This window comes from Ornithorhynchus anatinus, chromosome 2 (assembly GCF_004115215.2).
Source record: "Ornithorhynchus anatinus isolate Pmale09 chromosome 2, mOrnAna1.pri.v4, whole genome shotgun sequence".
NCBI lineage: Eukaryota > Metazoa > Chordata > Mammalia > Monotremata > Ornithorhynchidae > Ornithorhynchus > Ornithorhynchus anatinus.
The window spans coordinates 77,978,967-77,992,937 of record NC_041729.1 but is presented as its reverse complement, the minus strand read 5'-3'; the positions used below and the strand labels follow the sequence as shown (position 1 = coordinate 77,992,937).

Here is a 13,971-nt window from a genome sequence, read left to right as displayed (position 1 = left end):
TGTGCCTGCACTCAAGGAGTTTACAATCTAGTGGGGAGATCAAATTGTATGACATGGAGAAAACCAAGGATCTCTCCGAAAGCTTGGAGTTTGTTCCCAGTTGCCATTCGAAGGACTTTTGCCAAGGTTACAGGCTTGTGAGACAAGACAGGATGGTGGTGCTATCTACAGTGACGGGACAGAAAGTCAGGGGGAGGACAGGGTTTGGGTGGGAAGTTGAGGAGTTCTGTTTTAGACATGAGTTTAAGGTGTTGGTGGGACATCAAAGGAGAAATGTTCTGAAGGCAGAAGGATACGTGAGACTGCAGAGAAGGAGAGAGATCAGGGCTGGAGATGTAGATCCGGGAATCATCCGCATAGAGATGGTAGTTGAAGTCACAGAAACAATGTGGCTTAGCGGAAAGAACATGGGCTTGGGAGTAGGAGGATGTGGGTTCTAATCCTGGCTCCTCCACTTGTCTGCTGTGTGACCTCGGGCAAGCCACTTATCTTCTGTTACCTCATCTGTAAAATGGGGATTAAGACTGTGAGCCCCACTCGGGAAAACCTCATTACCTTGCATCTACCCCAGCGCTTAGAACAGTGCTTAGCACACAGTAAGCACTTAACAAATACCATTTATTATTGTTATTATTAAGGAGAGAGATCGGGGCTGGAGAAGTAAATCTGGGAATCGTCTGAATAGAAATCGCATACAATGTGCATAGCACAGTAGTAGGCAATGGGGTTATACGAAGAAGATCGCATCCGCTTAGAACAGTGCTTAGCACACAGTAAGCACTTAACAAATACCATTTATTATTGTTATTATTAAGGAGAGAGATCGGGGCTGGAGAAGTAAATCTGGGAATCGTCTGAATAGAAATCGCATACAATGTGCATAGCACAGTAGTAGGCAATGGGGTTATACGAAGAAGATCGCATCCGCTTAGAACAGTGCTTAGCACACAGTAAGCACTTAAATACCATTTATTATTGTTATTATTAAGGAGAGAGATCGGGGCTGGAGAAGTAAATCTGGGAATCGTCTGAATAGAAATCGCATACAATGTGCATAGCACAGTAGTAGGCAATGGGGTTATACGAAGAAGATCGCAATTTACGATAGCCCAGGGCCCAGGAGGAGTTTACAATCTGGAAGGTGCGGGGAGAAAGACAGGGAGAGAGAAACGGAAATAAGTAACCAACATAAGAGCTCACACACCCAATTTGAGCAGACACTGCCAGGGCAGCCTTTTGGTGCCACTCTTCCTTCTTCATCCCCACTTCCACATCTGGTAAACCCAAATATCCCAATCCTGAGGCAAAATTTAAATGAGGCTGTTAGCAGGTTTGATAGGTTTGGTTGGGAAAGAGGATGTGTAACCGCTGGCTAATGTGAACTCTGGAGATTATCTGTGCCTTCCCCACCCCCATCAGCACAGGCAACTCAACCTCAACACCCCAGGATCACGGAAACACCAACTTTACACAACTCAAGATCAAATGGTGCAGATTGGGGCAGGGTGTGGACCATTTCCAAAGCCATCTCACATCTAGAAACCAATGAAAATGAACTGGATCATTTATGGGCTCTTCCACTAAAGTTTCTGGGGATATAACCGAGAAGCAGCATTGCCTAATGGATAGAGAACGGGCCGGGGAGTCAGAAGGACCTGGGTTCTAATCCCGGATCTTCCACTTGCCTGCTGTGTGACCCTGGGCAAGTCACTTCTCTGGGCCTCAACTCCGTCGTCTGTAAATGCACCAGCATTAACTTACCTCGCTGTAATACTTGTTTTGCCTAGAATTACGGTATGCCTGGATGTTCTCCTCTAGGGTGGCCCATTTCCGTCTCATTTGTCTCAGTGCATAAGCTCTTACAGGGAAATGCCCGGGTCCGTTTTACTGACGTTGTGGAGAGCCACGGGCTGATAGGTATTTGAAAACTACTTTCCCAGGTTCCTTCAGAATGAGTTTCCTCCTTTGACTCTTGTGAGCACAGAGTTCCCACCACCACAGATGGATCGGTCCCAAGAAGGGCATCATAACAAAAGCCTCCATGCCCCTCCCCCAGACCCCCTTGGCCTCTCATCAAAGAACCTAGGCTTTATTCCTGGCTCTGTTGCTTGCCTAACAGGATTTCTGAAATTTATTTATATTAATGTCCGCCTTCCCCTCTAGCCTGGTAAACTCGCTGTGGGCAGGGCATGTGTCTGTTTAATATTATACTGTACTCTCCCAAGGTCTCAGTACAGGGCACGGGCACATAGTAAGTGCTCGATAAATGACTGAATGAATGACCTTGGGCAAGTCACAACTTCTCGATGCCCCAATTTCAACTCTAAAATGGGAATTCAGTAAATGTTCTCCTTCCCCCTTAGACTCTGAGCCCCATGTGGGACAGAGACTGTGTCCAACCTGATTAAATTGTAACGACGCCAGCTTTTAGAAGAGTGCCTGACAGATAAGCGGGACTCACGGACCCTGTAGGGATTCAGAGTTGCTCTGGCAGTTCTGGAGCCTTCAGAGCATTTCTGTTCCCTAAGGAAGTCCTGGCACCGGTCTGTCTGCCGACCTGCCTACCTGCGGTCCCGTAGACCTCAGGACCGGCCTGAGCTGCTTTGGGCTGGCGTGGCTTCCCCAGAGATCCCGGGGGAGGCCTGGGACAATCCAAGGGCAGACCCAGAAATCAGGAATGTGGGCAAGGGCTGCTGGAAACTCCAAGGACTCTCAGAATAACTAGCCCACAGATAACTGGCCAAACGCTAAGGTTTCTGGAGACCCAGGAGATCCTAGAAAAATGCACCATCTCCCATCTCTGAGCCAGAAGGAGCAGATTAGACTCTAACAAGAAAGGTTGGAAACGGATTGGGATGGCAAACAAAAAGATAAATCTGCACAGAGAGGCCATTCCAAAAGCTGAAAGGCACTTAGTTATAATTAGGAGACTTGCCCAGCTTTGCCTGGAGTTGGTGAGCTGGGAACGGGGGCAACCCCATCCTTCCTTTCCTCCCAACACCCCTTGGCCCCATAGTATCCTCCCAGCTCCACTGGCACGCAAACATGCACAACCCTAAACCTACTCCAGCCACCCCTCCCCGCCGACCCATTAACTCTCTTGGTTGTCCCCAGTAGATCCTCCAGCCACAGACCTCACTCATCCCTTCCCCGACTCCCATCTTCCCCAATCTCCACAGTTACCCTATACATACAACCTCCCTAGATGTCCACCCGAACATAAAACTCCCCAGTTGCCCATCCCACACAAACTCTCAACCCTCCACAGCTGCCCTCCCACCACCAAACATAACCCTACTCAGCTGCCCTCACCAAATCCAAACCTCCCAGACTTCCCCATACACACACAAAACCTCCCCCCCGAGGTTGTCCTCCTCTCTAACACAACCCTCTGCAGTTGCCCTCCCCACATGCATAACCCTCCCCAGTTGCCCTCTCTCATACACAAAACCCTCCCCAGTTGTTCTCCGCACACAGAAAACACACCCCAGTTGCCCTCCCCACCACACACAACCTGCTCTAGTTGCCTTCCACACACAACCCCCCAGTTGCCCTCCAGGCACACACAACCCCCCAATTGCCCTGACCACATACATAACCCACCCCAGTTGCCCTCTCTCCCCAGATACAACTCCCCCCAGTTGCTCTAATCACAGGCAACCCCTCTCCAGTTGGGCCCTCCACCCCGATCAGTTGGGAAAAGTCCTATTTTATTTTTAAATGGTATTTGTTAGCACTTACTTTGAGCCAGGCACTGTATCAAGCACTGGAGTAGATACAAGCAAATCAGACACTGTTCATGTCCCACATGGGGCTCAGTCTTAATCCTCATTTTACAGATGAAGTAACTGAGGCCCAGAGAAGTTCAGTGACTTGTCCAAGGCCACACAGCAGACAAGTTGGCAAACACATTCTCCATCCACAACAAGCGACACACAAAACACTCTGCCAGCAGTCCCACACACATAAACATGGTTATTCTCCCCCTCCCTAAGACCCCCATCCCCAAGCATAACCCACACCCCTCTTTTACCACAGGTAAACTCGCATATTCCCAATAGCCATGACCCACCCTTATGCATGAGCAGCCCTCTATCTCTTCAGACACACACCCTAGCAGTCACAAGCTTCTTCCCTAGATACCTAGGTTCCCCAAACCCCCAACATTCATGCCCCAAACATACAACCTCCCTGACCACCCCACACACCTGCATAATAATAATATTAATAATAATTGTGGTATTTGTTAAGTGTTTACTATGTGTCAGGCATTGTCCTAAGTGCTCGGGTGGAAAATAATAATTGTGGTATTTGTTAAGTGTTTACTATGTGTCAGGCATTGTCCTAAGTGCTCGGGTGGATACAAGCTAATCCGGTTGGACACGGTCCCTATCTATCCCACATGGGGCTCACAGTCTTAAATCCCCGTTTTCCAGATAAGGTAACTGAGGCTCAGAGAAGTGAAGTGATTTGCCCAAGCTCACACAGCAGACAATTGGCAGAGCTGGGATCAGAACCCAGGCCTGTGCTTTATCCACTAGGCCGTGCTAATTCTCTCTATCCCTGCCTGCATTGCGCTGTCCCCTACCAAAGACACATGCACTCTCTATCCCCACGCACACAAATGCACACACAATTACCCCCTTACCCAACACACACACACACACAACAACTCCCTTCCAGTCCCTCCCTTGCCATGCCCCACAGGCACTCATCTCCAAACCTACCCCAGAAACCTCCTCGCCAGTCACCCTCCCGGAGACACACACTCCGGCCGCCCCTCCTCAGCCATCGCCCCACAGAATCATCTCCCCCTCACCACCACACACCCATTCACCCGTGGCCCCACCAGGAAACTCACTGAATGGAGTGGAGAGGCAGAAGGTCAAAATTCAAGTCGGTCCTCTCTCTGCTCAACTCCCTCGTTCGTACCCAACACTGGAAGCCCTAGAGGAAGTGAAAACAACTCCAGTGTTAGTGGGGGAAGAGAACAACCTAACCACCCCCTTCTGCCACCATCTTATCCACTGCAGCCGGGGGCAGCAGTGGCTGGCTTCCTGTCTTCCCCGCTCCCCCCCTGCTGAGGCAGATCCTCCACGTGGCTGACTGGGACAGTTAGGACAGCCACAGCAGCGGGAGTCGAGTTCTCCTTGCCACCCACTCCCGTTGCTGCTGGGTTCCCCAGGAGCTGCAGAGCGCTCAGTAAGTAGCATATCCACAGTGGCAGAGTGGGGAAGGAAAAAAACCCCTAGCCCTTGCTCCCACCAACAGAGTTAACCACTGGGGCCTTATCTATCTGAAGAGCAGGGTAGGGAGGGGATGCAGTCAGCACCCTCCTCCTTCTATGGCAAGCGCACCCCGATACGTGTATGTGCACAATCGGAGGGACCCGGGGAGGCAGCCGCTCTCTTGTAATTTTATACATGTTCTGTATCGAGTCCTGGGAGACACACGACTTCTATTTTTAGAAATGTCAATGCAAGAATCAGTCCCAACCACAACCGGCCGTCTGCTAACAGCCTTCACCCCCCACAAACGTTCTCCCAAGTTGGTTTTTGTCAGTGGAGATGACCCCCGGGGCAATTTTATCAATGGGTGCCTGGGCCACATTGAGCCACATTCGAGGGGGGGGCGGGGCGGGCGGATTGGGTGTTTTTTTTGTTCCTTAAAAACCTAGAATGGTTTCTTTACACAGTGGATGTTTACATATTGCACTAACAGGTCCCAGTCACACCAAACAAGTCCAAAGACCATCCCCCGGGGGCAGACGCTTTCCTGCTCGCAACCTTTAGTTGCTGCTTGAGTTTTTGTCCTTCCCTCCTCCCCTGCAAACAATCTCTTTTTCGCTCAGCAAGCCCTCCATCTGCTTAAAACCTTCCTTCCACATTCACCTCCAACTCCTTCACCCTGCCTTCTACAGGCAAACCCTCTCCCACAATCCTCCCCTCCCTAGGTTGCAACTCCTCTGATCTCCACTTAGTACAGCGTTCTCCACACAGTAAGTACTTAGCACATACCACAATTTCGTATAGTTTTACAAATCACTCCCTCCCACCAACCCTTCCTCCAGCGGCCCCCGAACTCGATCTCGGCAAATTCATCCAACGCTTGGTGCGACGAACTGCTGACCTCACCACTGTCTGGCTCCCTAAACCTTACTGCCCTCACGCCCTACTATAAGTCCCCACTGATTACTGATAATAATAATAATTATGGTATTTGTTAAGCGCTTACTAAATAATGTTGGTATTTGTTAAGCGCTTATTATTTGCCAGACACCCTACTAAGTGCTGTGGTGGATACACGCGAATCGCGTTGGACACAGTCCCTGTCCCACGTGGGGCTCATGGTCTTAATCCCCATTTTACGGATGAGGGAACTGAGGTCCAGAGAAGTAAAGTGACTTGTCTAAGATCACACAGCAGAGAAGTGGCGGAGCCGGGATTAGAACCCGTGACTCCTCACTCCCAGGTCCGTGCTCCATCCACTGCGCCACGTTCTCTGGTCCACAAATACCTTTTCCCCAGGGTACACCGGGCTGGTAAAGCCGCTCGTCAAGACGTCAGGCTGGGTGGTGGCATTCCTTATGCAATGCCGTCTCTGTCTTCCCTCTTTAGCATTCGCCACCCATGCTCTCCAACTTGAGATTTCAACGCTGCTGCCCTAACTCCTTCCTTTAGCTGCCCCCTCCTCACTGGAGGGGGAAGCAGCGAGGGTGGGAGACAGGAAACTGGAACACCACATCGGAGCAGAGTCCAAATCACCAGTCCTAAAATGGGGTGTCCTCCTCCTTTCCTTCATCTGGGTCCAAAGGTTCTTTACACAATCCAGGTCAGTCCAGAGGCATGTGCTAAAGGTTGCTAGAGAAAGAGGAGATAGAACCCTAGGGAGTACTTTGTGACACATTTCAGTAATTAGGCAACTTTTCCTGTAAACTCAACACATGATTTCCCATAAGCACTGAAAGGGGGAGAAGAGATTTGTTTTCTTCTTCAGAGAATGGGAACCAGATGAAAGGACGGTGCAAGCGATAAATGAAACATCACTTATGGCAGTGAAGGGGAAAAAAGATACATGACCCGATGGGCACCTGCTAAGATGGGTTACGTTATGCAGTTCCCTAGAACAACAGACGATCCTCCGTCCAGAACTTGTCCACATTTCTTTCCACTCCTCTCGCATCATCAGGAATTTTGCCGCAGGGCAAAATGCGGTGGAGGCAACTTAGGAGGGTACTCCGCCCTTTTTGGGATCAGCATGTAGTAAAGGCATAGTATTAATTCACGACACTTTCACATTCTCTAAACTGTAAGCTCATTGTGGGCAGGGAACGTGTCTACCGACTCCTCTAGACCGTAAGCTCGTTATGGGCGAGGAACACGTCTGCTAATTCTGTCGTACTGTGCCGTCCCCAATGCTTAGAACAATGCTCTGCACCTTGTTGTACTCTCCCAATGTTTAGTAAAGCCTTCTTAACACAGAAAGTGCTCAATAAATACAACTGATAGATACCCATTCTGCCATTTTCTTGCAATTGTCCCCCTCTTCTGTAGATCTCACAGGTTAGGTACTGAAAAGCTCTGCCTCTATTTGGGAGATGGTCGTGGAAGCAAGTCCAATCATGAAAAACAGTACAGTGGGTGGTCTAGGGCTTCTCCTCGCCACGGGCAGGAGCCTCGCTCTTCCCACAGTCCCGGCCGCTGGACTCTGAACTTTCAGGGACCACGCCTACCAACTCTGTGGTACTATATTTTCCCAAGCGTTTAGTACAATGCTCTCCACACACTCAATTCCCAATGATGAATTCATTCAAATGTTTTTATTCGAGGTTTAATATGCACCCACGGGGGCCAGGCCATGCATAACATCCCTTGATCTCTACAGCACATACTGACTGGTTAAAAACTACTTGCTCAACCACTTCCACGTCAAATAGAAACTCCTTACCATCAGCTCTAAGGCACTCAATCAGCTCGCTCCCTATCTGACCTCACTGATTTCTTACTACAACCCAACCCGCTCATTTCGCTCCTCTAATGCCAACCTACTCTCTGAACCTCAGCCTCATCTATTTCACCACCTGCCCCTTGCCCACATTCCCCCTCCGTCCTGGAACTCCCTCTCCTTTCATATCTGACCGTCTCTCCACCTTCAAAACCCTCCTACAATCAAATCTCTTCCAAGAGGCTTCCTTGACCTCACTCACTTCCCCTACTAGCTTTCCCTTCTGCCTCGCCTATGCACGTGCACTCGGATCTGTAGGAACAATAATATTTCTTAAGCATTTACTATGCGCCAAGCACTGTACTAAGCGCCGGGGTAGATACAAGATCATCAGGTTGGACCCAGTCTGTCTCACATGGGGCTCGTAGTCTAAGTAGGTGGGAATTGGATTTAATCCACGTTACAGATGAAGAAACTGAGGCACAAAGAAGTTAAGTGACTTACCCAAGTAACTTAACCCCTTTAAGCACTTGATATTCATCCCACCCTCAGCCCCACAGCACTTATGTTCATATTTGTAATTTATTCTAATGCCTGTCTCCCTCTGTAGATTGTAAGCTCCTTGTGGTAAGGGATCATGTCTACCAATTGTGTTGTATTGTACCCTCCCAAGCACCTAGTATAGTGCTCTGCGCACAGTGAACACTCCATAAATACCACTGATTGAGTAAAACATTTGCCCATTTTAAACCCTGAAGAGAGTAAAATGGTCTTTCAGAGGTAGCCCAGGCAGTCCTGGGTGGAAGTGCTGGACCAATAGCACTTACAATCCTAAATTTATACTGTTTCAGCTTTACAACACGAGTTTTACTCTACTATACTAGTACCCATTTCCCCACTCCTCAAAAACCTCTAATGGTTGCCCATGCTTCTCCACATCAAGCAGAAACACTCCGACACCGGCTTTAAGGCAGTCAGTTCTCTCACCCTTCCTTAACGTGTCCCACTCCATCTCTGCTCGTGTTCTTCGCCCCTCTCAAACCAACCTGCACACTGTGCTGTGTTCTCACCTCTCTGACTCTTGACTTTTGCCTCCCACCCTCCCTCATGCCCAAAACCGCCTCCCCATTCACATCCGGCAGACCACTGCCCCCCCGCCATGTTGAAACCCGTTTTGAAATCACATCTTCTCCAGGAAGCTTGCCTAGATTCGCCTCTCATCTTCTGACCCTATTTAATCCCCACTGCTACATCAGCCCTCTTACATCCCCTAAACACTTATTCATCCATCTCCGGTCCAGTAACACTCCGCACGTTATCTTTAAACCGTTGCTTCCTCCTACTGCAATTTATTTTAGCGTGTGTTTCTCTCTCTGGGTTGTGCACTCTTTGACGGCAAGGAACACGTCTACATACTCCATTGCACTCTCCCAAACAATTGGCTCAGTGTTTTACATGGATTAAGCACTTTGATATTGTAGATTTATTAGTCTACTCTAAGGCATTAGGGCACAGGCAAGAACGGGAGAGAGTAGAGGCTAGAAGGTCAGGAGTTATTGGGATTGGGGCAACACATTCTCATAAAGTGAAAAAAAACCCCACGCTACGCTGTCGTGGAACCTCTGACTATAAATTCACGAGTTTAGTTATAATAATAATGTTGGTATTTGTTAAGCGCTTACTATGTGCAGAGCACTGTTCTAACGCTGGGGTAGATACAGGGTAATCAGGTTGTCCCACATGAGGCTCACAGTCTTAATCCCCATTTTCCAGATGAGGGAACTGAGGCACAGATATTACTCCTCTATGACTGAGCTTGCAATGCTAGGTAATTTGGGTAAAAATATGAGAAAAGTGGTACTGACAATGCTGCACCTTAAGACGCAGTTTTCAGGAATTGGTTGTGTCTTACGCCCGAGGACTGCCTGCCTGATACGGTGCTTTTCCTCCCATGGCCTCGGAGTACTTTGGCCCTCGATTTCTGAATAGAAAAACTGAGGCAAACAGACCTGTGTCATCCTGAGGTTTCAAATCGCAGAGGCAGTAACAGAATTTAGGACTGCGCACTCCTCTAATCGCTAGATCTCAAGTGGAAAAGATTAGTCAAAAAAATCACTCACATACACAATTAAAGAATGTTCAAAACTGTCACCTTCCCTCACTCGTCTTACACTGTCATCTCCGACCCACAGCGACTTCAAGGGCGCATCTCTTCCGCGATGCCCCACCTCCATCTGCGATCGTTCCTCTAGTGTATCCATAGCTTTCTCGGTAAAAATACCGAAGTGGCTTGCCATTGCCTTCTTCCGCGCAGTAAACTTGAGTCTCCGCCCTCGACTCTCTTCCCTGCCGCTGCTGCCCGACACAGGGGAGTTTTGACTTGTAGCAGGTTGCCTTCCACTCGCTAGCCGCTGCCCAAGCTAGGAATGCAATGGACAGGCCTCTACTCGACGCTCCCTCCCACAGTGGAGACTGGGAGAGGACTGGAAATTCTCCATGTGCGATCCTGAGAGGGGCTTCCCTCACTTCCTATTGTCATTCACACATGACTATGCACAGGCCAGGAAACCAAAGAGCCCTCTACACAGGCAATGATGGAGCAGAATGAGCACAGGCCTGGGAGCCAGTGGACCTGGGTTCTAATCCCAGCTCTGCCACTTGCCCGCTGTGTGACTTTGGGCAAGCCGCAACTTCTTACCTCAGTTTCCTCCTCTGTAAAATGGGAATTAAACATCTGTTTACCCTCCCCCTGAGGCTGTGAGCTCCGCGGAAGACAGGGACTGCCTCTCATACCTGCAATCTACCCTGGGATTTACTACAGTGCTTGGCGTTAAATCCACTATTATTATTCATTCAATTATATTTACTGAGCACTTACTGTGTGCAGAGCACTGCTCTAAGCACTTGGGAGAGTACGATAAAACAATAAACACATTCCCTGCCCACATTCATTCATTCAATAGTATTTACTGAGCGCTTACTATGTGCAGAGCACTGTACTAAGTGCTTGGAATGTACAATTCAGCAACAGATAGAGACAACCCCTGCCCGTTGACAGGCTCACAGTCTAAGGTGTACCGATTTGTTCGTTCCAAGCGCTTAGTACAGTGCTCTGCACATAGTAAGCGCTCAATAAATACTATGGAATGAATGAATGGATAGAGCACGGGCCTGGGAGTCAGAAGGTCATGGGTTCTAATCCCGACTCCATCACTCGTCTGCTGTGTGACCTTGGGCAAGTCACCTCACTTCTCTGTGCCTCAGTTACATCTGTAAAATGGGGGTTGAGACTGTGAGCCCCACGTGCGACAAGGGACCGTGTCCAACCTGACTTGCTTGTATGCACCCCAGTGTTTAGTACAGTGCCTGGCACATAGTAAGAGCTTAACGAATACCATAATTATTATTATTAAGAGATGGCCAAAGGGAGATGAGGTGCAGGAAGCGAATCTGGTATGTATGCCATTTCTAATAAACCGTTACTTGAGGTGGTCCCAGAGAAAACGGTTTCTTACCTGTAACTTGGGTTATCCAAAGGTACGTTCTCCACAGCAGATCGACATCACTGGATGCTTCCGGCCACTTTGAAGGATCGATAACTTCAGGAGTTAGTTGTCTGGGCCCGGGAGGGCACTGGCACTCTTTAGCCTCCTCCTTCAGGAGGCACCCTGAAGCTCTTTCATCCATTCCCCTGTTTCTTGATGGCCTTCAGAGAGACTGCGCGCTGGGCCAGGCCAAAGTCTGGCAGGGGTCACCAGAACAGAAAGAGTTAGCGAGGGAAAACAGCATGAAGAGCCGGATTTGGCAGGAATGAAGGCAAATGGCTTGGAAAGAGGGAAAAACAGACAAACTCCTCTGTTCCCTCTCCTCCCTCTCCATCTCCCTCAGCATGACTTAATCCTACCTCAAGGGGACGGCAAGGGAGGCGACGCTCCGTCGTGGTTCCGACATCTGTGAGGAACCGCTGTTTCAGGAGGATAGTTCTCTAAGCTTCATTATCTCTTCGGTGTCGGCCTCAACGGCTTACTGTAACAGGAAAGGAAGAGGATTCCAGAGGATCCCAAGAGCATCAGGAGGCAATTGGAAGGAAAATGGTTCTAGTCCCAGCCCTATCACTGCGCTGCTGGGTGGTCTCAGACAAATCGCTCAACATTTCTATGCCTCAGTTTTCTCATCTGTGTAATGAGGATAATTTCTACCACACAGGGAAGGTATGAGGGCAAAATGAGATACGTATCAAGAAAGCACTCCTGAAATTGCTCCCTGATATCACAATATGCCACACGTCACCATTTTGTGCCTCACTGCTCCACATGATTTCTCATCTTACTGTGATATTTCCTTAACCCAATGCTTCCTTACTTGGGAGGAAAATCTAACCAAGGCGGTTTTTCCTTCCCAAGGGAACTGTGCTACTGAGTCCGTGAGAAGAATGGGAAAATTTGAATTATTTAGGCAGGAAGTGGAAACGAGAAGGGAGAGGGGGGAAAAAAAAAATCAATGCAATTGAAAAGATACACGTAGAAAACGCAAAATCCTTTATTAATTCACCTATTAAAACGGTGGTGATCATCTTGAACATCCACATAACCCGAGAGAAATAAATCAAGCATGCTGGTGGCAAGAATGGTATTTAACTGCTTTGGTCCGGTGCCTGAAGAGCTGCTTCCATAGCTCCAGGGAGTTGGAGAGTGCAGCAGGGCTTCCCCATAGGTGTGCTGGGACCCGTCTGTTCGAAAGATTTTGGCAGGTGCCACCCTCTTGGAATTCACTGGGCGTGGGTGTTATGGTCCCTAGTTCGGAGGCAAGTCCACACATGTATGGGGCCATCCAAGGTGGGGGCCAACGGTTCAGAAAGTCCACCAGCAGGAGGATGACAGACGTGGGATTAGAATTCATATTCCAGCCACCTCCTTCCATGTCATTTTTCCTCATCTGTTCTTAGATCGTTCTTTGTCTTTGGACTTCTTAGGGGTCCTACTTCTCTCCCTCCTCTTCTCTCTCTCTCGGGGTTCTTCTCTGCATCTGTCTTTAGATTTGCTGTAGCCATGTCGGTTGTCTGTGTCCCGAGATCGGCTGCGACTGCGGCTTTGATGCCTGTTTCTCTTTTCACCCTTTCGTTTCTCTCGAGGACATTCCTCATCGCATTTCCGGCGTCCCGGCTCTTTACCCGAGTCCTGTCGGCATAATACGGAGAAATAATCACGTGAGAAAAGAGAAGACCGCTTACGATAGCAGATCTGGATTCAGAATACAGCCTTAAAGAGTATCCCTGCTCCCCAATAAACGCCATTGACTGATCGGTTAATAAGCATTCTTATCAGGAAATTAGTGTTAATAATAAATTTGAACCTTATCAAGAAGCTATTATACTTTTCTGCCTGATAGTCATCAGCTAAGGAGGTTGTGGTCATATATGTGTTTAGCACTTTTAGTATTCAATAATGAATACAGTTAGAGAAGCACGATATCAATGGAGAAGCAGCATGGCCTAGAGGAAAGAGCAAAGACCTGAGTTCTAATCCCAGATCTGTCACATAACTTCTGTGCCTCAGCTTCCTCATCAGTCCAATAGAGAATACCTATTCTCCCACCTAGACTGAACACCCCATGTGGCACCAGGACTGCGTCTGATCTGCATAGAGCGTATGCTTAGTACGGTGCTGGGCACATAGTGCTTAACAAATACCACAATCATTATCATTATTATTATTATTATTATTATTTCTTTAGATTGTTACTTGAAGGCCAGGAATGTGCCTTTTGCTTCTGGTGTACTATTCTCCACTTCAGGGACTCAATAAACACCACTGATAAATCGGGTGAAATTACACACCGACGTTTGAAACTGGTGGCTGGAATGGTGAAACTCTGCTAGACTGTATGCTCCTTGAAGGCAGGGACCATGCCTGTAATAATTAAGACACTTATTAAACACCTATTATGTGCTAAGCGCTGGGGTAGAGACAAGGTTATGGCAGCAGACACCGTTCCTACCCCACAGGGGGGTTACAATCTATCTTTTCC

General features: G+C 48.5%; 1 protein-coding gene across 1 annotated transcript in view; it reads right to left on the bottom strand.

Moving 5' to 3' along the window:
• Nucleotides 1–12,459: 12,459 nt before the first annotated feature.
• PPIL4 (peptidylprolyl isomerase like 4) overlaps nucleotides 12,460–13,971 on the bottom strand; it is a 36,480-nt gene continuing 34,968 nt past the window's right edge. Inside the window, exon 13 of the mRNA XM_029054466.1 lies at nucleotides 12,460–13,121. Coding sequence (XP_028910299.1) covers nucleotides 12,876–13,121 — 246 coding nt within the window. The 3' untranslated portion in view covers nucleotides 12,460–12,875. The remainder of the gene's footprint in view (nucleotides 13,122–13,971) is intronic.